The sequence below is a fragment of the Apodemus sylvaticus genome, chromosome 2 (genome assembly GCF_947179515.1).
Source record: "Apodemus sylvaticus chromosome 2, mApoSyl1.1, whole genome shotgun sequence".
Classification (NCBI taxonomy): Eukaryota; Metazoa; Chordata; class Mammalia; order Rodentia; family Muridae; genus Apodemus; species Apodemus sylvaticus.
Window position 1 is genome coordinate 164,398,157 of NC_067473.1, and position 23,060 is coordinate 164,421,216.

Genomic DNA, 23,060 nt, shown 5'->3' on the forward strand with positions numbered 1-23,060 from the left:
TGGGTCAGCCCTGTGGTAGGTCAGCCCTGTGGTAGGTCAGCCCTGTGGCGGGACAGCTCTGTGGTGGGACAGCTCTGTGGTGGGTCAACCCTGTGGTGGGTCAGCTCTGTGGTAGGTCAGCCCTGTGGTGGGTCAGCTCTGTGGTGGGTCAGCTCTGTGGTGGGTCAGCCCTGTGGTGGGTCAGCTCTGTGGTGGGTCAGCCCTGTGGTGGGACAGCTCTGTGGTGGGTCAGCCCTGTGGTGGGTCAGCCCTGTGGTGGGACAGCCCTATGGTGGGACAGCCCTGTGGTGGGTCAGCCCTGTGGTAGGTCAGCCCTGTGGTGGGACAGCTCTGTGGTGGGACAGCCCTATGGTGGGACAGCTCTGTGGTGGGTCAGCCCTGTGGTGGGTCAGCCCTGTGGTGGGTCAGCCCTGTGGTGGGACAGCTCTGTGGTGGGTCAGCCCTGTGGTGGGACAGCTCTGTGGTGGGTCAGCCCTGTGGTGGGACAGCTCTGTGGTGGGACAGCCCTGTGGTGGGTCAGCTCTGTGGTGGGTCAGCCCTGTGGTGGGTCAGCCCTGTGGTGGGACAGCCCTGTGGTGGGACAGCTCTGTGATGGGTCAGCTCTGTGGTGGGACAGCTCTGTGGTGGGACAGCTCTGTGGTGGGACAGCCTGTGGTGGGACAGCTCTGTGGTGGGACAGCTCTGTGGTGGGTCAGCCCTGTGGTGGGACAGCTCTGTTCTGTGGTGGGTCAGCCCTGTGGTGGGACAGCTCTGTGGTGGGTCAGCTCTTTGGTGAGTCAGCTCTGTGGTGGGACAGCTCTGTGGTGGGTCAGCCCTGTGGTGGGACAGCTCTGTGGTGGGTCAGCTCTGTGATGGGTCAGCTCTGTGGTGGGACAGCTCTGTGGTGGGACAGCCCTGTGGTGGGACAGCTCTGTGGTGGGACAGCTCTGTGGTGGGTCAGCTCTGTGGTGGGACAGCTCTGTGGTGGGTCAGCCCTGTGGTGGGACAGCTCTGTGGTGGGACAGCTCTGTGGTGGGTCAGCTCTGTGGTGGGACAGCTCTGTGGTGGGACAGCTCTGTGGTGGGTCAGCCCTGTGGTGGGACAGCTCTGTGGTGGGTCAGCTCTGTGGTGGGGCACCTACCCCAGTGCAGGAGGCTGAGCTCCACCCAGCCACAAGGAAATACTTCTCCACATGAACATAGGCAGGGGTGAGGAACCTGAGAGGCTGCCCATGACTAGGATGGCACTAAGACTTCTGGGCACACGACCCACTGCCAGGTGCTGTGTAGTCTAGAGGGACTTCCTGGACATAATCAACTCCTACAACAGCCTTGTCCTCTCTGGAGCAGCTCAGGCTCAGGCTGTGGCTTGATGGAGCAGTGCCCACCTGGCATGCATGACGTTTGTCCCTAGCACTAGAAGAGGACGGCCTAGGACAGACCCTACCTTGCGGTTCTCCTCCTTCTCCAGGTGCATGTAGTAGGTGGGGAAGAGGCCGCGGTCCATGCCTTTCTTATCCCTGGTCACTCTACACTTCACCGTGACGCCCCGAGGGGCAGGACTATACGCAAAGTCCTCTAAGTTCTCCACTTCTCCGAGCAGGGCATCACCCTGCTGGGCTGTCACACCAGAAGCTCCTGTCTCCTGCAAATACAATATGAGCAACCAGAATCGGGCATGAACGTTACCCCTGCGACAGACACTTGGTGGACAAAACCCTCTGCCTCTCCCCAACCCTGTCTTCAGTCCTCTGGCAAAGGGCAGCCTACAGGTCAACCAGGGAACCCAAAGCCCTGAGGTAAGGACTCCCAGGTGTCTGGGGCTCCCACTGCTGCTTCAGCACAACACACCGAGGCTGCTCTCTGGCTGGCTGCAGAACTCTCCTTCTCTGAACAAGCCGATGGCGAGCTGAGGGTCTCCCCCTCATCTTCCTCCTTGTCAGGCTCCTCGTCATAGTTCACACTGCTCAAGATGCCTGGTGAGAAAGGAAACTCTCTCAGCAGCTGCCAACTGCGGCTTGAAAAGATCACATTAAAAATAAAGAGTATGGAGGGAGCCAGGGTAAGACCCTGCCCTGTGCCCACAAACTCCCCTTAAAGCACACCAAACTGCTGTAAACTGCACCCCACCAGCTGGGCTCCACATTCTGGACCACGACTTCAGCAGAAGACCTATGCTCTCCCAGAGCCCACGCAGGTTCCAGGGACTGCAGAGATAAACCCATCGAACAAAGATACACTCAGAAATTAGCACCTAAACCTACAATAGGCAAATGCAGATGACTAGAGGGGGGTGTTAGAACTCCACCAGAAACAGCCAGAGTACCACCTATTACAGCCATCCTATTACAGCAAGCCCTCGATATCGCAACACGGCGGAAACACAAGAAAAATGACCTGAATTCCAATCTTATGAAGATGATACCGGCCATTAAAGAGGAAGTAATTAAATCCCTTAAAAAAATACAGGAAAATATAATCACAGGTAAGGAAAATGGATAAAATTGTTCATGACCTGAAAATGGAAATAGAACCAAAAAAGCACACACACACACACATATATAAACACATACACACACACATACACACAAACACACACATATACACACACACAGACACACACAAAACATACACACACATATATTTACATACACATACACACATACACACAGACACACACACATATATAAACACACACAGACACACAGACACACATACATACATACACATACACACAGACACACATACACATACATACAGACACATACACACATATACACAGACACACATACACAGACACACATACACACAGACACACATACACACAGACACACACACACACATACACAGACACACACACAGACAGACACACACATACACACACATATATAAACACACACATACACACAGATACACAGACACACACACACACAACATATACACATACACACTAAGGCAACCCTGGAGATAGAAAACCTAGGTAAGCAAACAGGGATTACAGACACAAGCATCACCAGTGGGACACAAGAGATGGAAAAGAGACTCTCAGATTTAGAAAATATGTGATAGAAGAAATCAATAGATCAGTCAAAGAAAATGTCAAATCTAAAATGTTTGTAACACAAGACATCCAGGAAACCTGTGATACCAAGAAAAGACCAAACCTAAGAATAATAGGAAGAGAAGAAGGTGAAGAGTCCCAGCTCCAAGGGCCAGAAAATAGTCTCAACAAAAATCATAGAAGAAAAATGTCCTAACCTAAAGAAAGAAATGCCTATAAACATACAAGAAGTATACAGAATATCAAATAGACTGGGCAAGAAAAGAAAATCCCCATGCCACATAATAATAAAAATACTAAATGTGCAGAACAAAGAATATTAAAAGTTGCAAAAGAAAAGGCCAAATAACATATAAATGCAGACCTATTAGAATTACACACATCTTCTCAACAGAGACTCTAAAAGCCAGAAGGGCCTGGGCAGATGTCTTGCTGACTCTAAGACACCACAGATGTCAGCCTAGACTACTACACCCAGCAAAACTAACAATCACCATAGATGGAGAAAACAAAATATTCAATGACAAAACCAAATTTAAACAATGCCTATCTATAAATCAGCTCTACAGAACACACTAGAAGGAAAAATCCAACCCAACGAGGTTAACTACACCCAAGAAAACACAGGAAATAATTTCACATCAGCAAAAACAAATGAAGGGAAACATGCAACACACATGCACCCCCCACACACACACACATGCACCCCCCCATGCACCCCCACACACACACACACGCACACACACTACTACCTCCACCATCAAGATAACTGGAATTAACAATCACTGGTCATTACTATCTCTCAATATCAATGGACTCAATTCCCCAGTAAAAAGACACAGGCTAACAGAATGGACTCGAAAACAGGATCCATCCTTCTGCTGCATACAAGAAACACAACTCAACATCAAAGATAGACACTACCTCAAAGTAAAGAGCTAGAAAAAAAATTTCCAAGCAAATGGACTCAAGAGGCAAGCTTGGGTAGCCATCCTAGTAATTAACAAAATAGGCCTTAATTAATTAATCAAAAGAGATGAGGAAAGAAACTTCATATTCAACAAAGGGAAAATCCACCAAGATGACATCTAAATTCTGAATATCTATGCCACACATTGGTAAAAGAAACATTACTAAAGCTTAAATCACACATGGACCCTCACGGATTAATGGAAAGGTCATCCAGACAGAAACTAAACAGAAATAACGAAACTAACAGATATTATGAATCAAATGGACCTAACGGCTATCTATTGAACATTTCACCCAAACACAAAAGAATATATATACCTTCTTCTCAGCACCTCTTGGTACTGTTTTCAAAATTGGTCACAAAGCAAATCTCAATAGATAGAAGAAAACTGAAATAACCACCTGTATCTTATCAGACCACCGTGGATCAAAGCTAGACTTCAGAAACAACAGACGCTTATGAACTCATGGAAACTGAACAACTCTCTACTCAATGACCACTGGGTCAGGGAAGGGAGGAAGGGAGGAAGGGAGGGAGGGAGGGAGGGAGAGAGAGAGATAGAGACAGAGACAGAGAGAGGGAGAGAGGGAGGGAGAGGGGGAGAGAGAGATAGAGAGAGAGGGAGAGAGAGGGAGGGAGAGTGAGAGAGGGAGGGAGGGAGGGAGGGAGAGAGAGAGAGACAGAGAGAGAGAGGGAGAGAGGGAGGGAGAGAGAGAGAGAGAGAGAGGGAGGGAGGGAGAGAGGAAGAGGAAGAGAGAGGGAGAGAGAGGGAGGGAGGGAGAGAGGGAGAGGGGGAGAGAGAGAGAGAGAGAGAGAGAGAGAGAGAGAGAGAGAGAGGAAAGACTTTCTAAATTTCAATGAAAATGAAGGCACAACATACCCAAACTAATGGGACATAGTGAAAGCGGTGCTAAGAGCAAAGTTCACAGCACTAAGTGCCTTTGTAAAGAAGCTAGAGAGGTCATGTACTGGCGACTTAACAGCACCTCTGTGAACACCAGACTAAGAAGCAAGACTTCCAAGAGGAGTAGGCATAAGAAATAACCAAACCCAGGGCTGAGATCAATTAAAATAGAAACAAAGACAACAATACAAATAATCAATGAAACAAAGAATTGGTTCATTGCAAAAATCAGTAAGAGACAAACCCTTAGCCAAACTAACTAAAAGGCAAGAGAGAGAATCTCCAAATTAACAAAATCAGAAATGAAAAGGGGGACTTAACAGCAGACACCCTGGAAATTCAAAAAATCATTAGTTCTTACTTCAAAAACCTGTACCCCACAAAATCGGAAGGTGGGGAATACCCATGAGCACACTGGTTCAGGAGAGAAACCCCTGAACCGACACCCACAGCTCAGGCACTACGGCCAACAATTAATAAACGGGACCTCATGAAACTGAAAAACTTCTGTAGGGCAAAGGAAAGACACTGCAATGAACAAAATGGCAGCCTACAGAACGGGAAACGATCGTCACCTCCTCCACGTCTGACAGAGGCTAATATCTAAGATCTATAAAGACCTCAAGACACTTGACATCAACAAACCAAATAACCCATTTAAAAATGGGGTACAGAGCTGGGCCTGGTGGTGCACACCTTTAATCCCTTCTAATCTTCAGAAGGCAGAAGCAGGTGGATCTCTAGGAGTCTGAGGCCAGCCTGGTCTACAATGTGAGTCCAGGACAGCCAGGGCTCTGGTACCCAGAGAAACCCCATCTCGCTAAAAAAATAAAAAAAGTGTGTGTGTGTGTATGTGTGTGTGTGTGTGTGTGTGTGTGTGTGTGTCTGTGTACAGATTTAAACAGAGAATTCTCAACAGAGGAATGTCTAATGATGACCAAAAAGCTCTTAAAGAAATGTTCAACATCCTTAGCTATCAGGGAATTGCACATCAAAATGACTCGGAGATTCCATCTTAATACAGCCAGAACGGTTAAAAATTTGAGTGACGGCTCACACTGGTGAGGATGTGGAGCAAGGGGGGTGGGGGAGCGGCCGTCACTCCTCCATGGCTGGTGGGAGTGCAAACCTGTACAGTCACTTTGGAAATCAATTTGGCAGTTCCTTCAAAAGCTGAGAATAGTTCTACGTCAAGACCCAGCTATACTACTCCTGAGCATCTCCGCCATTCCACAAGGACTCTTGCTCAACTATGTCCGTGGCAGCTTTATTCATAATAGCTAGAAACTGGAAACAGCCTAGATGTCCCTCAACTGAAGAGTACAGAAAATGCGGTTCATCAACACAATGGATACTACTCAGCTATTAAAAACAAGATCATGAAATTCACAGGCAAATGGATGGAACTAGAAAAGAGTGAGGTAACCCAGATCCAGGAAGACACACAGCATGTACTCACTATAAGTGGACATTAGCCATAAAGTAAAGAATAACTATGCTACGATCCACAGACGCAAAGAAGCTAAGTAACAAGGACTCGAGGAGGGACACGTGACACTCACTGACAAGGGGAACTAGAACAGACATCTTGGGGGGATGATCTGATGGGGGTGGGGGGATGGGAACAGGAGGGATCAGGTGGACAGAGGAGAGAGGGAGAGTACTGGGAGAAAGGACTGGAACAGGGGTAGGGGTATGGGGGTGGGGGGAGGAGCATCTCTAGGATGAGCACAATAGAAACTCCCAGGAATCCACGATGGTGGCCCTAGCTAAGAGCAGCAATGGGGGATATGGAGCCTGCAGTGGCCATTCCTGAACCAGCAAGACTTCCACTGGAGAGACTGGGACAGCAAGCCAACCACAAATCTTTCCACCTACAGTTTGTCCTGCCTATAATATGTGTCAGGGTGAAGACGGAGCAGGGATGGACAATGTCTGGTCCAGCCTGAGACCCAGGCCATGAGAGGGAGCCCACCCCCGCCCGACACTGTCAATGATATTCTGCCATACATGCAGACAGGAGCCTAGCATAAGAGCATCAGGGAGGCTTCACAGAGGAACTGATGGAAACAGATGCTGAGACCCAGAGTCAAACATTAGATGGAGCTTGTGGAATCCTGGGAGGAAGAATGGAAGGAGCCAGAGGGACACCACAAGAAAACCCACAGACTCAATTAACCTAGGCCCCGAGGGACTCACAGACTGAACTGCCAACCAAAGAGCACGCACAGGACTGGCCTAGGCCCTCCGCACGCACAGTGTGTGTAGTGTGGGACTCCCAACAGAGGAAACCGAGGCGGACTGACTCCGCTGCCTGCCGGGGGCCCTCCTACCAGGCCACCTCAATGGGAGAAGATAGGCCTGGACTTACTGTAACTATATAGGCTGAGGGATATCCATGGAAGGGATCTGAATGGAAAGGGGGAGGACATGGGAGGTCAGGGCTGGGAGGAGAGGAGGGAGGGGAACTGTGGAAGGGGTGTAAAGCAAATTTTAAAAAAGGAGAGAAGAGAAGAGAAGAGAAGAGAAGAGAAGAGAAGAGAAGAGAAGAGAAGAGAAGAGAAGAGAAGAGACCTTTACAGGGCGATGGGGAGCACCTTTGATCCCAGCACGTGGGAGGCAGAGGCAGGTGGATCTCTGTGAGTTTGAGGCCAGCCTGGTCTACAGAGTGAGTTTCAGAACAGCCAAGGCTACACAAAGAAACCTGTCTCAATCTACCTCCAAAAAAAGGAATTTAAAAAATAAAAAGTTCTTGTTTAAGACATTCTCAAGTGGGGCCGGCGAGGTGACTCAGTGGGTAAAGGGGCTTGCTGCTAAGGCTAACATAACAGCCTGAGATCAATTCCTGTAACACACACGGTGGAAAGAAAGATCTGACTCCCTAAAGTTGCTCTCTGACCTCCACATGTGTGCCAAGGCATATAGACACACACACATACACATACATACACACACACACACACACACACACACACACACACACACACAAATAATAATAGTAGCAGCAGTAGCAGCAGCAACAAATCACTACCTGGACCCAGTCTGGTAGTACATGCTTATAGTCCTAGTACTTGGGAGACAGAGGCAGAGGACTATGAAGTCAAGGCCATCCTTGACTACAAAACAAGCTTGAGGCCAGCCTGGGCTACATGAGACCTGTCTCAACACCACCTCCTATTAGGTTTTAGGCAAACTCCGAAGTCCGGCTATGGCCTCCGACACTCTATGGAGCCCCTGCCTTTTCTATTTGTTTGTTTGAGACAGAGTCTCACCATGTAGCTCTGGCTATCCTGAATTCAGTCCATAGACCTGGCTGGCCTTGAACACACTGAGATCTGCCTGCCTGTGTCTCCTGAGTGCTAGCAATAAAGGCGTGCCCACTACACCCTACATCTACCTCTATCTCAGAACTAGCCCTGCCCACTCTCCCTCCCTCCCACCCGATCACACCCCACCCGGCTCCAGGTTGCCCTCTCAGTGGGCCGGCTCCTTGCTGTCAGGCCTCAGGCCTCGCACTTCCTGGGAGGCTGCCACACCACCCAGTCTGGGTTAGGAGCATCCAGGACTCTCTGGCACCTTGTCACTTCTAGCACAAAGCAGCGATTAATTGATTTTTGAGACGGTCTCAGTAGTCCAGGATAGCCTTAAACTCGTAGTCCAGGATAGCCTTAAACTCGTAGTCCAGGATAGCCTTAAACTTGCTTTATAAGCTTCCACCTCCCAAGTAGTGGGATTCCCAGCATGTGACTCTACACGTAGTTCTGTCAGTGCTGGGGATCAAAGTCAGGGCTCCACACATGCTGGCAACACGCCAGCAACTGAGGTGCACCCCCTAGGCCGCAAAGCCTCAGTCACAATCAACCCTTTTCTTTCCTTCCCCTTCTTTCCTTTTTATTTTTTTTTATTATTTTTTTTTTTTTCCGAGACAGGGTTTCTGGGTAGCCCTGGCTGTCCTGGAACTCACTCTGTAGACCAGGCTGGCCTCGAACTCAGAAATCTGCCTGCCTCTGCCTCCCAGACTGCTGGGATTACAGGTGTGCGCCATTGCTGCCCGGCTCTTCATTCCTTTCCTTTCCTCTTTTCTTTCTTTCTCTTTCTTTTCTTTCTTTCTTCCTCCCCTTCCTCCCTTGTCTTACTCCTTCTATCATGTGGGTCCTGGAAGTGGAACTCAGGTTGTCGGGCCTGCCAGGAAGCGCCTCTGCCCACTGAGCCATCTCCTTGGCCCTCAGAAGTTTCTTCTTTAAAATTAAAACTCATCGATTTAGTTAAGAGGTGTGTGTACGGGGACAGTCGGTAGAGCCGACTGTCTCCTCCCACCTTACGGAGCTCCGGAGACCGGAGACCGAGTCCCGGCGCTCAGCTCGGCAGCAGGCGTCTTTAACCACTGAGCTGGCGCACGGACCTCAGAGTCTATTTTCTAAAAGGATGGACATTGGAACCTGTTCCAGAATCCGGGTTTTGTCAGTGCTGGCGATCAAAGTCACGCTGTGGCAGACGCTCTGACCCAGGACCCAGCTCCCCAGCAGAGCTGGCAGTGTCTGCGGGCAATGCCAATGTGGGTGGGCAATGCCAATGTGGGCGGGCAATGCCAATGTGGGCGGGCAATGTGGGCGGGTCCTCTAATCTCACCCATCTTTCCTTTCTCACTTGGAGGGCGGGGATAGAGCAGGGTGGTGAGTGCCTGTGATCTCAGCATTCAAGAGGCTGAGAGGGGAACAGCTCAAGTTGGGAGCCATCCTGGACTATATAAGAACACACACCCTGTCTAAAAGGAAAAGGAAAAAGAAAAAGAAACCAGGTTTTAAAGAAACAAAATTGCTGCCAGGCAGAGGTGGGTGGTACATGGCTTTAATCCCAGCACTTGGGGGAGGCAGAGGCTGGTGGATGTTCAAGTTCAAGTCCAGCCTGGTCTACACAGTGAGTTCCAGGACAGCCAGGGCTACGCAGAGAAACCCTGTCTCAAAATAAACTAACAAATAAATAAATGGCAAAAAAAAAAAAAAAAAAAAAAAAAAGGCAAAATGAGGTACTTGACGTCACTGTGAAATTGTTTTTAAGGAGAAAAGAGCTTTTCAGGGGAACTCCGAAATGCAAGTCCTTCTGTAACACCAGCAACTGATGAAACAGGCTCTTGTCACAGAATTACAGAGTGCAGGGGACAAAGTGGCCAGGAGCCACTCTGCTAAAAAGAGGTAATGTGACTGTCATCTTCAAGCCCAGCTACCACCATCTTGGGGTGTTTAGCTGCACCCTCTTGCAAAATGACAATGGGCAGTGGGCACTCGGACTGTATAGCCCCTCACTGAGGGCTGGGGAAGGTCCCAAGACCCTCACCTGAGCAGCCAGTCTCTGCCTACCACCTGCTGAAATTGCAAGCCTCGGGGAGCTCTTGGGGGGGGGGGAAACGCCCATTCCTGAGTAACCCCTCCCCCGTGCGCTGTAAATAAACATCATTCCCACGGAGTGGCCTTTGGTGGAGCTGGCCCTCAGTCTGTCACTGGCACCTTAGAAGGGGCTTCATGTCGGTTACATGTCCTCCAGAGAAGAATCAGAGCCACAGGCGGGGGCAGGCAATGGGTAATTGTCAAAAGGAAAAAATCATATATAGTAACGGCCATGCTGCATGCCATTACCTGTTTTCTCAGACAACGGCATAAACGACCTCTGCTGCTAAGCATCACCACTTCCACGTCAGAGTTGCTGAAACCCCGAGCCACAGGAAGCAAGCCCGGGCACTTAGAACATGAGCCGGCGAGAGAGGGGGGGTACCCAGCTCAGCACCGTCCGTCCTCACCGTGTTTTTGGAGAATCTCCTGAAGGTCTGGCTTGGAGGCTGTCTCCACGGGGCTGTCCCCATCTGCACTTCCTTCGGTGCCTTCTTCTGGGGGAGGGGAGCCCACTGAGAGGACGTGAGGCTTGCCTTCCAGATCCTGAGCCTCTGGCTTCAGGAACGCGGCTGGACCATCGATGCCTAGGAGCCCAGGGAAGAGAAGGGGTGAAAGTCATCCAGAGCTGAGCTGGCGGTGTGGGGGAGGTGCTCCCCGCTACCCAGCCATCCTAGCTCTCCTCGGTCCTTAACGTCACAAGCACGCTTGCCAGGACTGGGGTCCGCGTCTATTAACAGACTTGGCTACTCAAGCTGTACTTCAGAACCTAGGACTGCGACAAAGGGGTTGGGGGCGTGGCTCAGTGTCAGAGAATTTTCATTCATTTGGAGGATTTTGAGAATTCATTCACTCATTCATTTCAGAGAGTACAATTCATTTTGTATCAAAATCAATAGCTCTAGGGTGACTTACACTTGAAGGCATCTCCCACGTTTTTTCCCCTCCCAAAGACCCAGAATGTGATTATAAAGATTAGGAAGGTACTTAGGAAGGATGCTAATACTCTCTCTCTCAGCATCCCCCGCCTTATCGTGGGTCTGTGAAAACTGTCCTTAAGTCAGAGGCGGCACTGTCTAAACACGCACCATGCAGGATGACATCGCTGCGTGGTGTCTGAGGGTCCACCAGAGGCGTGTGCTCCTCGCTACCTCTTGGCTTTAACCTTCGCAGCCTGGCTTCTGGGTTTGGCTGCACCATGAGTGGCTCAAGGCGTTTCTTTCTCTGCTTCTTCTCCAGCAGTGCCCTCTAGAGAGAAAATGCGGCATTACAACATGAGACCTCTCTTGGAATAGCTTAGACTGTTTTTTCTAGAACTGTCCCGCCCCAACCCCACTCCCACTAGTCCTCCTAAACACCGCTGTGAATTTCTTGTTTTCCTCTCATAAGAAATGGAAACACTCGGGCTGGGTGTGGCGACACTCAGAAAGGTTTTCTTTCTGAGACGGAGTGTTCCTATATATTCCAGACTGATTTTCAACTAGTAATCCTGCCCAGTCCTCCCAAATCCTAGGATTACAGGGATGCACCCCCAAGGCCAACCTCAGTTTTGCATTCTTGTTTGGTTACAAAACTCAAAACCAAATAATCTTGACAGAGATGAGAGGAAAGAAAAGGCACCTGGGACCTTTGGAGCAGAGAACTGCGAGTCTATGGATGAAAGCAAGACAAAGAGCGAGGGGGTGGGGTGGGGCAGAACATTAGCTTCGTGTTTTAGTTACTGTTGCAGTGCTAACACCTTGACCAAAAGCAACCTGGAGAGGAAAGGCTTAGTTTCCACTCACAGTCAAGTCAGGACAGGAAACCGGGGGCAGGAGCTGGAGCAGAGGCCTTGGAGGAAGGCTGTTTGCTGGCTTGCTGCTGTAGCTGGCTCTGTTTTCTCTTCTTTACCCCAAGCCCACCATCCCAGGCATGGCACCACCCACGGTGAGCTGCATCCTTTCACATTAATGATCAATCAGGAAGATCTGCCCTGAGGCTCGCCTGTGGTTCAATCTGATGGAAGCGGTTGGTGTCTCAGCTGAGATTCCCCTCTTCTCAGATGAGTCCAGTTTGTGTCAACAACCGACCCACACACCCTTACGTGGGAAGCTGTGGCCACAATGAGTTTGGGGTCGCTCATTTAGTCTCAGCTACTTTGGAGGCTGAAGCCTCTTGATCCCAGGAGTTCATGTCCAGATTGCGTAACTAGGAAAAGTTAAATCCCTCCAAACCAAACCAAACCAGTAGCAAGATAAAGAAAGCAAGAAAGTCAGCAAAAAAGCATGAAGGGTTACGAGAAAAGGTTCCAGTACAATAGAAAGGAAAGTGTTGTCACATATACTTTTTTTAAATTATATTTATTTTGTGCATAAATGTTTTGCCTGAATGTATGCATGAATGTTTGCCTGAATGCATGTGCCCCAGTGCACGCCTGGTGCTCAGAGTTCAGAAAAGGGAATCAGCTCTAGAACTGGAGCCAGGGCTAAGTGCTTGAAGACTGGAAGCCTCCTCCTGCACTTGGGAACATGAGATCAAATGCAGTAGCTCAAGTGGCTATAATCCTCACCTCGGGTCTATATGGGGAGATGGGAGGCAGGGACGGGGCATTCTGCAGAGGCTCCAGATGACCTCAGTGGCCACCCACAGCTCTATCTCAAGCAGGCTGGGCAGGTGAGGACTGAGACCCACAGGTCGCCCTGTGACGTCCTCATACAGGAACAAACACACATCCACATACACTAGACATGAAATATGATAGTGCCCCATAAATACGTACAGTTATCGTGTGTCAATCAAAACTGAATGTGCCTCTTATCATCTGCCCTTGGTTCTTATTCCATAATTAGTCCAGTAAAGAAAACAGACACAGCTAGGCAGGGTGGAACACGCCTGTAACCTAAGCACTGGGGAGGCTGAAGTCAGCCTGGGTCAGGGTGAGACCCAGTCTCAAAAACCCGACCCCGAGATCTCTGCAGTTTGAAGCCAGCCAGGGCCTGCCATCCAACCCCCACCCCCAGCCTCGCCCCAAGAAACTCGGCTGATTCCCTTCTTCTCTGCCACGCTGTGATGTAATTTAGGGGGCTGCGCTGGCTAGTTCTATAAGCTAGAGTCATTTGGGGAGAGGGAGTCTCAATTGAGAAAATGCCTTTCTTTAAGATGTGCCTTCAGACAAGCCTAGAGTGCACTTCCTACCAGTGGTGAGGTGAGTATGGTCATGGTGTTTATCCTGGCGATAAAAACTGAAGACAGGGGTCCTCCCCAAACCCCAAATGGGTGGAGCTGTCAAATCTAGCACTTCTGTGTCTAAAACTGTGAGCTAAGTAAGTTTCTTTTTTAAAACAATGCTGCACCCAGTCTCAGGTACTTTGTTATAGCAACGAGAGACAGGCCGATGCAACTTTTATTTCCTTATTTATTTTCATTATTATTTTGGGTTACAGAGATATGGTTTTCCTATGCTGTTGGGGGGTTGGACTGTGGCTATGTATACAAATGCTAAATTCTGAAACCCAAAATCTGGTACCTGTCCAGGCAAGAGCATCCTCATATACACAGGCCTTTGTTGTGTAAACCTTATTCCCCGCTTTAAAGATATTGATTAATAAAGGGCTAAAGCCTGTGCTTGGGCAGTAGAGAGAGAAAGGTGGGCCCTGAGAATTGAGTGAGGGGTCTGGAGAGACAGCACAGGAGTTGGGGAGGGGGAAGGAGTTGGAGAGAGGAGGAGGTCGCCACGAGGTCAGATGGATCTGAGCGTGTGGCTGAGAGAAGCGCACTCTGAGGACAGGCTGGTGGAGCAGAAGCAGACCAGGCTGGACTCAAACGGACGGCAAGTAGCAAGGGACATATGGTTTGGAAATAGATGAGCACAACCTGCCCATTCTATGCTTATAGCTTGCAAATAAAATACCAGGGTGCGTGTGTGTGTGTGTGTGTGTGTGTGTGTGTGTGTGTGTGTCTTTTATATGTGCTGGCTAGAATAAATAATTCTTTTATTCTACGTCGCTGAAAGCGGCCTCCCAGGAAGCTGTGTCAGCGTCCCTAGTGCTGGGACTCCCAGTTAGTGCTACCATGCCCAGCCACAGCCTCCTCCTAAGCCTTACAGGAGCTAGGAGATCTTCGCTGATTATTAACAAAGCCAGTATATTGCTACCATCTTCAAACCACACTGATCTTGCCGCAGCCTAGAGTTTTGGCCCAGCGACTCCTAAGTTCACACACTATTTAATGAGTAACCAACCGCAAGTGACCCTGCCCTTCTAGTCCTCCGGTGAGACCCCGACAGGGCTTTAGCACCAGTCTGTGCAGTCCTCCGGGGGCCCCTGCTCACCTGATTGTCCAGCTTCAGCTGCCGAAGCCTCAGGGTCTCATCTTCGAAGGCACTGTTTCAAAAACAACAAAAAAGAAAGCACATAAAGACAAAATCGTTCTGAAAGACAGCCTATTATTTTTTTCATACCTGCATTCCCTTGGGCTAACTGCAACCAATTAACCGACTATGTCCTAGAGGATGTGTCCATTCCCAGGTATTGCCTACACTCATGTAAGGGCATACCTACTACCACACAGGCCCACCTACTACCACACAGGCCCGCCCACTTCCACACAGGCCCGCTCACCACCACACAGCCTCTAGGGGCTCAGGAGAAATCAAAGAGTCCACAAAGGCTAAGAAAAAGATGCGAGAACACAAACCCATGCTAGAGAGATTTTTCTTCCTCTCGCTGCCTTCTTTCTTCCCTCCTCCTGCTTTGTTTTGTGCTGGGGAGGTACCAGGGCCTTGACCCTGCTAAGCCTGTGTACTAAGCCACAGCCTGGTCTTTCTTTTAAATTGCATATCAAGTTCTCAGCATGTTCCAAAACAACTTGGTGCTGTTTTGTGCACCTTGTTTTGTTGATTCCTTAAGTGTTGTGTGTGCACCTTGTTTTGTTGATTCCTTAAAGTAACCCTCTGAATCAGGCCCCAGTTTTTATCCTGAAGATGAAGAAACAGAGACTCAGAGAGTCATGCCCAAGTCTAAGAGGTAGAGTCAAAACTGAACCTAAAAATCAGGTTATTTTAGTTCTTTTTTTGGAGCTACTTCTAAGAAAGAGAACAGAATCTGGGTGTCACAGCTCCCAACCTTGTCCGACTTCTACGATCTGGGCAAGGTACTTACCTACTCTTCCTGTCACCACCACGGCCACTCGTGGCAGCTCACACCTGCAATGCCAGTATTGGGGTTGGCAGAGGGGTGGGGTGTAGCTACGAGGACTGCCCTGATTTTGAGGATAGCCTGGAGCTTCTCAGTGTCTTAAAATCAGCAAGATCTGGCATTAGTGATATTTGTTCTGCAGAGAAGTCTAAGAAAATCACAGACTGATACCACAGAAGCCAAAAGAGCATCAGAGCCCTGGAGCTGGAGTGACAGGTGGCTGCAAACCACCATGTGGGTGTTGGAAACTGAACTCAGGTCCTTTGGAAGAACAGCCAGTGCTCTTAGCTCTAAACCATCTCTCCGGGCTCCTTTATAATCCACCTGTCCATCCATCCATCTACCTACCTACCTACCTACCTACCTACCTAATGTATCATCTACTGTTTTGAAAAGGACCTTAAAACCAGGGCCTTGGGCAGGCTTAGCAAGTAATCTACCACTGAGCCACACTCGCAAATCTGGGACACATTTCTTGTTAGAAACAAACACAAACAAACAAACAGCTAGGTGGTGGCAGAGGTGGTAGCTTACGCCTATAATCCCAGCACTGGACAGGCAGAGGCAGACAGATCTCTATGAGTTTGAGGCCAGCCTGGTCTACAGAGTGAGTTCTGGGACAGCCAGGATCACATATAAGACCCTGCCTCAAAGACCAGACAAAACTGGTTACTGGTATAGCTCCGCGGTAGAGTAAGGCTATGGGTTCAATCCCACAAACTAAACAAAGGAACAAACAAGAAAACCAAGGAGCCCTTAGAATAGCAGCTCCTCCTCCCAGCTGCAGCCCACTCCTGGTCCCCTGTGGGGTCCCCGCAGGTCTCCTGAGATATTTCTATTTCCATCCTCACTTGCACGCTCTTGAATCCTAGCTGCATTAACACAGGGCGAACAGTGTTGGTATCCAGTGGGGATCAGTGCAGATTTGCAAAGATGGTGTCTAAAGTGACTGAGACAATGGAAGGAAGGAAGGAGGGAGGGAGGGAGGGAGGGAGGGAGGGAGAGAGGGAGGGAGGGAGGGAGGAAGGGAGCAGTACATGGAAAGGGTAATCTCGAGACTGCAGCTTAGCTTCCAACAGCTGTTGCAGCATGCTTTGGTTCGTCACACCCACTCACTGCTGGCAACACTAAACCAAAATTTTGATGCTTTCTGGCACAGATGAAAAGGCTGTCTGTCCCCTCTCCTCACCACACCTCCCAGTGCTGAAGCCTCAGTGATGCTACACTCTGACTGAACACCACGCCACACCACAGAAGCCTCAGGCATTCCTTTCAGGGCCTCTAACAGTCGACATGCTGGGTGTGCCTTCCAAGGCTGCATGCAGACAGCACTAAATTCCTCCCAGCGAGCCTGGGCAAGCTAAGCAGAAGGTCTAAATAACAGGGTATCATGAAAGCCTTCTGATCTGACAGAACAACAGCAAACAGATGCTGTAGACCTGTAACATCTAGCTAACACCTACACACCGACAGTCATAGGAGCTCTAAGTCAACCCATAGGCCAAAGGCATGGCTGAGTGGTAAAGCATTTGCCAGACATTCACGAGGCCCTGGGTTCGATCCCCAGCAATACAAAGAAAAAAGAAGAGAGAGTAAACTGAAATTCTCATTTAGAGAGACTAAAATGTGCTGTTAACGGCAGAGCCACCCCTCCTGACCCCGGCCCCCGCAGCCCCCAGAGTCTACCATATGCACACACGGTCTGTTTTCTTTCTATTTCCAGTTCCATCTATGAAGACTCTGCTCTCATGACCCATCAGCTCCCCAAAGCCCCATGCCCCGTGACCTTAACTTGGCTAATTTGATTAACTGTGGTGGAAGGGTATGGACAAACACATTCACGCCACAGGACTTCCCAGAAGATGGGAGGAGTGAGACTGAACCAGTCAGGAACCTTGAGCAGCCTCCGCCTCCCAGCAAGCTCTCTGGAGCCCTGGTGATCAGAGACTGCGCCACCAGAGGAGGATGCTGGGGAAGCGCTTGGCTGCATTTGCCCAGGAGTGGAGACTCAGCAACCCTGAGGTCCTGGGGAGAACAGAGCCACCCTGCAGGGAGGGAAGAGGAGGCGTGAGGGAGTGAGACACAGCAGAGGCTTTCACGGGTCTCTCAGGAGTGACCGGAGCTAACGCTTCCTGTGCTGGCTCCTGCACATCAGAAACGGGGCTTGATGGTCTCGGACAGTACAGTGAGGACACAGACGGAAGGAATGGCTTACCCTGGCTGCCAAACGGGAGAAATACACGGGGTGAAGGCGCCACGAGGGAGCTGAACGACTTGGTGTGCCATGAGGAAGTATTGGGAGATGCTATGGGAAAGACAAAAGGAAAGGCTCGCCTCAAGACGACAGCTTCAATAAACTGCTTAAAATTACTCATTACATTTCTCTGCTTATTTTGTGAGGGGTGGCATGCAGAGGTAGCAGGATCTCTGTAAGTTAGAGGCCAGCCAAGTTCCAGGCCAGACAGGACTACAGAGAGACCCAGTCTCCAAAAATAATAATGATAATGATAATAATAATAATATAAAAAATAAACAAAGAAAAGCAATAGAAGCATGTGAATTAGTGCAGCAGCACACGCCTACATTCCAACACACTAAGAAGCATTATATACATTTGTTGTACAAGGCTAACCTCGGATATACTGTGGCATACCTCAGGGAGGGGACTTGATTATTCTGTACGTTTGTTTCCATGGCCATCAACCAACACATCCGGAAGATACCTGACCTGACCTGGGCAATCAGACTCCCTGGTCTGTGATTTGGATATCGGATCCCGGGGATCCAGTTTAGGGCGGGCTCTCTGGGGACACTGAGTGAGGCCCTGTGGCTCTATAATCATTAAAGCAGCAAATGCAGGGTACGAGAGATGAGATGGGCGTTCTGGTCCTGCTCTGGACTCCCAGTCACGACACTAAAATACGCATAAAGGTGACTGTTTCTTTGCACTTCCGTAGTAACCAAGAATTCCAAGTCACCTGCAAATAACTGACACTGGCAGAGACCAGCAGGAAGATGGGCAGTGAGTGCAAGTCTGAAGAAAATGAACACGTTAGGAAAGTAGACAGAGGTCTTGTGTGTGTGTGTGTGTGTGTGTGTGTGTGTGTGTGTGTGAGAGAGAGAGAGAGAGAGAGAGAGAGAGAGAGAGAGAGAGAGAGTGTCATATGATATGCACCCATGCATATACAGGTGCAGGGTGCAGGAACTTGTGCATGTGCGTGTGGAGGCCAGAGAACATTAGGTGTCAAGAGCTGTTTGCTGCTTCTCTGAAAAGGGGGGGTGGGAAGCGAGAAAGTCTGAGTCAAGGCAGGTCAGGGCCTGCTGGCAGACGTCCTGGTCTGCTGAGGCATGGAACGATAAGGGGAGATGGGCTTGAGGCTCAAGGCGAGGGGCTGAAGAAGATTCTGTTGACCTTGGTGGAGATGAACAGGGAGGTTTGGGGATGGGAACAAATGTCTTATGTATATATTTTAGCAAACTGTTTCTGTTAGCTTGTGGCTTTGCTTCCCATGGTACTGCAGTGTAAAAAGGCTATGAGAACTACACTCGGGGCTGGTGTGGTAATGACCTGCAGCCCTCTCATTATCTGTCTCTTGACTCTTTTTCTATCTTTCCTATAGTCGTCCTCACTCCCCTCTGAGGACTGAGGGCCCTGTTCTATGACTCTCTTTCCTTATTCCTTGAGTCAGAGTCTCCTACTCAACTCCTGGACTCTGCTGGCATCCAGGAGCCCCAGCAGCTCTCCTGACTCCTTTCCATTGGCAATCAAGAAGTAACCACTTGCAGGCTTTTACACGGGTGCCAGGGGATTTGGACTCAGGTCCCCACTTGAGCAGCAAGCACTCTTATCCACTGAGTGGACCTTCAGAATCCAGACCAGGATGCTGCTCAGGACAGAATACCTGCAGCAGTCGTCCGCTCTCCCCAGCCAGAAGCTGGTGAGCATCTTCTCAGCCAGCTACCTGAATCTCTGGCAAACAGATTCCCGGGTACTTAGTTTCTTACTCCAAGTGAGCACCTTGCATGGGCAGATGGAACAGACACATCGTAGAACTATGGTACACTGATACACTCTTTTCCTGCAGCCTGCTGAGGAATCTGTGAGAAGAGTCCCCATCTCTGCTGCTTAGGCCTGGATTTCCTCAGAGGCCCTGACTAACCGTTGTCTTTCTGTCTATCCATAGCATTAATAACTGATAATAAACATTTTTATTTTCAAGACAGTTTCTCTATGTAGCCCTGGCTGTACTGGAACTTGCTCTGTAGACCAGGCCGGCCTTGAACACAGAGACCCGCCGTCTGGGCCTCCCAAGTGCTGGGACCAAAGGTGGGCAGTACTACTGCCCAACAGTAATAAACACTTTATGCCTGACAGCCCGTCTCAGCATCGCTCTGGATCCTATGCCCTGTATTCTTTGCAGACGTGACTCTTTAAATTCTCCTAATAATTCCTTCTTAACTTCTGAAATTTTCCAAATGCTTTTCAAATTGACGCACCAAATGCTTTGTGTATTCCAAGCGCTGATTCAGATTCTGTTATGTGGGGACCTCCTGTACCCCACTCCCACTGCCAAGGCATTCTGTCATACATTATGTGGGATTCCACAGGACATGTTTAAAAAAGAATAATTTATTAAACACCACAAGGCTAGTTTCACTGACCTATGTTTATCACTGACATCTGTAAACCTGACTATACCTCATCCCACTGGTGGGAGTTTGACTTCTGTGGTGGTTTGAATACCCTTGGCCTACAGGGGGTGGCACTGTTGGGTGTGGCCTTGTTGGAGGAAGTACGTCACTGTGGGGGTGGGCTCTCAGAGACCCGCCTTCTAGTTGCTTGCAAGACAGCCTTCTGTTTGCCTTCAAAACATGATAGAGAACTCTCAGCTCCTCCAGCGCCATGCCTGCCTAGATGCTGCCATGTTCCCGCAATAATGGACTGCACCTCTGGTATTATAAGCCAGCCCCGGTGAAATGTTGTTCTTTCTAAGAGAGGCCTGGGTGATGGTGTCTCTTCACCCAGGAAGCAGGAGCAGACACAAAAGGCCTGTCAAGTCTTCAGTATGTGGACACAGAATCCTGCAGCTGAACTAAAGAAGCCTGCGGAGAGGCGGCAGCTGAAGCAGGGCCTCCTGTAAGGTTCTCAGGGAGTTAGCATAGAGACACAAACAAGCAACAGCAGGCCAGTGTAAATAGCCTGCTTCCTGCAGCGTCCACACTGAGACTCAACACCACAAACTCCCTTGTGAATTGTTTTCTTACTGGGGGCGGGGGTGGGGGACAGGACACACGATGACAAAACAGCAACTAAACTCATGGATAACATAGAAAAGACAAAAGTAATGTATTAAACATGCGATCGGCCTTGTATCTGGACATACGGTGTGTATATTGGTGGTCAGATGACAGTTTCTAGCACCCAGGTGGCAGCCAGCTCCTAACCGCCTGTAACACCAGTTCCAGGAGATCTGATGTCCTCTTCTGGCCTCCCAGGGCATCAGGCACAAATGTGGTACGCAGACATACATGCAGGCAAAACACTCATATACATTAACAAAAGTAAATAACTCTTTAAAAGTAATCAGTCACTAACTGGCACATGCTCCTTCTATAAAACACACACACACACACACACACACACACACACTCACACACAGATGTATTTACAAGTCCAGCTAGTGTTGCATGCCTGTGATGCTAGTGCTTGGAGGCTGAGGCAGAGGGTATGAAAGAGTTCAAAGCTTTCCGGGACTACATAGCAAGGCCTTGTTGCAAAAATACTAGATAAACAAACAAATCAATTTTTTAACATAAATAAATATTGGAAACGTTGCTGCATAAGCTAGAAATCTAAAACTCAACGCCTCTACTGCAGTTAAGGACATGGACTCCAGGATATGCTGAAGAAGGGCTCTGAGGGGCTGGAGAGACGCCTCTGTGGTTAGGAGCACTTACTGTCCTCACAGAGGACCCAGGTTCAGCTCGCAACAACCACGTGATGGCTCAAAGTCATCTGCAATCCCTGCTCCAAGGGACGCCATGCCCTCTACATCTACCAGGCACTCACACGGAACACAGACATACAGGCAAAGTAAACATATGCATAAAATAAAAATAAATAAATAGTTTTTAAAAAGGACTCTGGGGCTCTGAGGGAGTAGGTGTGGCTGGTGCCTACCTCCTCCCCACCGCACGTCTGTATCGTTTACCCGTGTTTATGCTATAGCTGTGGCATCTGGAGAAACAGTCTGCACTTCTCTGGGAATTCTTGTTTTCACTACGACAGATCAACTTCCAAAACAAAGCTCTGCGGAGCCCTTCGCTGACTTGCACAGCAATTAGAGTGATACTTGGGACTGCTCAAAAGAAAAGCAGAGCTCAAAAGGAACTCAAAAGAGCAGGAATGTCTACACTCTGCCTTGCTCAAAGGTGCATGGTGTGCAGAACACAGATGCTGTTTAAGTCATGCATTTCTTAAATGAAAGAAAGCAGAGAGAGACAGACAGACAGACAGACAGACACAGAGAGGGAAAAGGAGGGAGGAAGAAAGAGAGAAAGAGAATGAATGAATGAATGAATGGGAGTTGAAATATAAAAATTTATCAAGAATTTTTGAAATCCCTGGCAGGAAGAACTTTCTAATTATCTTGACAAATTACAAAAAAACAACTTCAAGAGAAAGTGAGGATGCATGCTTTTGTTTTATTCTGTGATCAAAAAAAAAAAAAAAAAAAAAAAACACTTTTTAGCTGGAGAGTGGTGGTGCACACCTTTAATCCCAGCTCTCTGGAGGCAAGGCCATTGGATCTCTGTGAGTCCCAAGATAGCCAAGGCTGCACAGAGAAACCCTGTCTAGAAAAACCAAAAGAAGAAAAATACATTTTTAAAGCATACTTTGGTTTGAAGTCTCAAGCAAGCCGTGCACACTTGGTCAAGCTGCCCACTGCAGGACGCCCGCTTCCTGTTCTCTGGCTCCCTCCTTTTCCTTCTTCGTTCTGCCAGTTAAAAGGGTAAGTGTGGCCTTTCAGCCACACTGCAGTGTCTACCACACGAGAAACTTCTGCTGCTCCTGATCAGTCAGCGTGAGATTTGGAGCCCCGTATTGTGGTAAGGGTGGTTTTTAAACATGCTATTAAATCTAAACTTGGGGTATTGCTAAATACCTCGGGGTTGGTCTTTGATTAAATGACACTTGAGAGCTGAATGCTAATGTACCTCAGAACCTCCAACGTGCAATCTCTTCCTAGTTCTCATAAAATTAATATTTATATAAAATTATATTTTACAAGACAGAACTCAGCAACTATCGATCAAAATGTTTGGTTTGTTTGTTTGCTTGCTTTGCTTTGTTTTTTGAGACAGAATTTGCTCTGACTGTCCTGGAACTCACTTTATAGACCAGGCTAGCCAGGAACTCAGATCTGCTTACCTCTGCCTCTCAAACTGAGATTAAATCCCAACTGGGATTAAAGGCAGGTGCCATCACTGATTGGCTTAAAAATATATTTTTTCCTCTTTTCTTTGTTGAGAGTCATGTCACTTAGGCTAGCCTTAAACTTACTAAGTAGCCAAGGCTGGCCTTG

At 48.8% G+C, this 23,060-nt stretch overlaps 1 protein-coding gene across 3 annotated transcripts in view; it reads right to left on the reverse strand.

The window, feature by feature from the left end:
• The window catches only part of Tulp3 (TUB like protein 3), a 39,836-nt gene that overhangs the window by 6,608 nt on the left and 10,168 nt on the right, over positions 1 to 23,060 (reverse strand). For 2 of the 3 annotated variants that reach the window (XM_052174952.1, XM_052174954.1), the window contains exons 2-6: positions 14,610 to 14,661; positions 11,389 to 11,548; positions 10,711 to 10,887; positions 1,830 to 1,954; positions 1,426 to 1,623 (exon numbers count right to left, since the gene is read on the reverse strand). In XM_052174952.1, the coding sequence (XP_052030912.1) occupies positions 1,426 to 1,623; positions 1,830 to 1,954; positions 10,711 to 10,887; positions 11,389 to 11,548; positions 14,610 to 14,661 (712 nt within the window). Of the gene's footprint in view, positions 1 to 1,425; positions 1,624 to 1,829; positions 1,955 to 10,710; positions 10,888 to 11,388; positions 11,549 to 14,609; positions 14,662 to 17,689; positions 17,780 to 23,060 lie in introns of all 3 variants that reach the window. The other variant, XM_052174951.1, reaches the window with a different exon arrangement.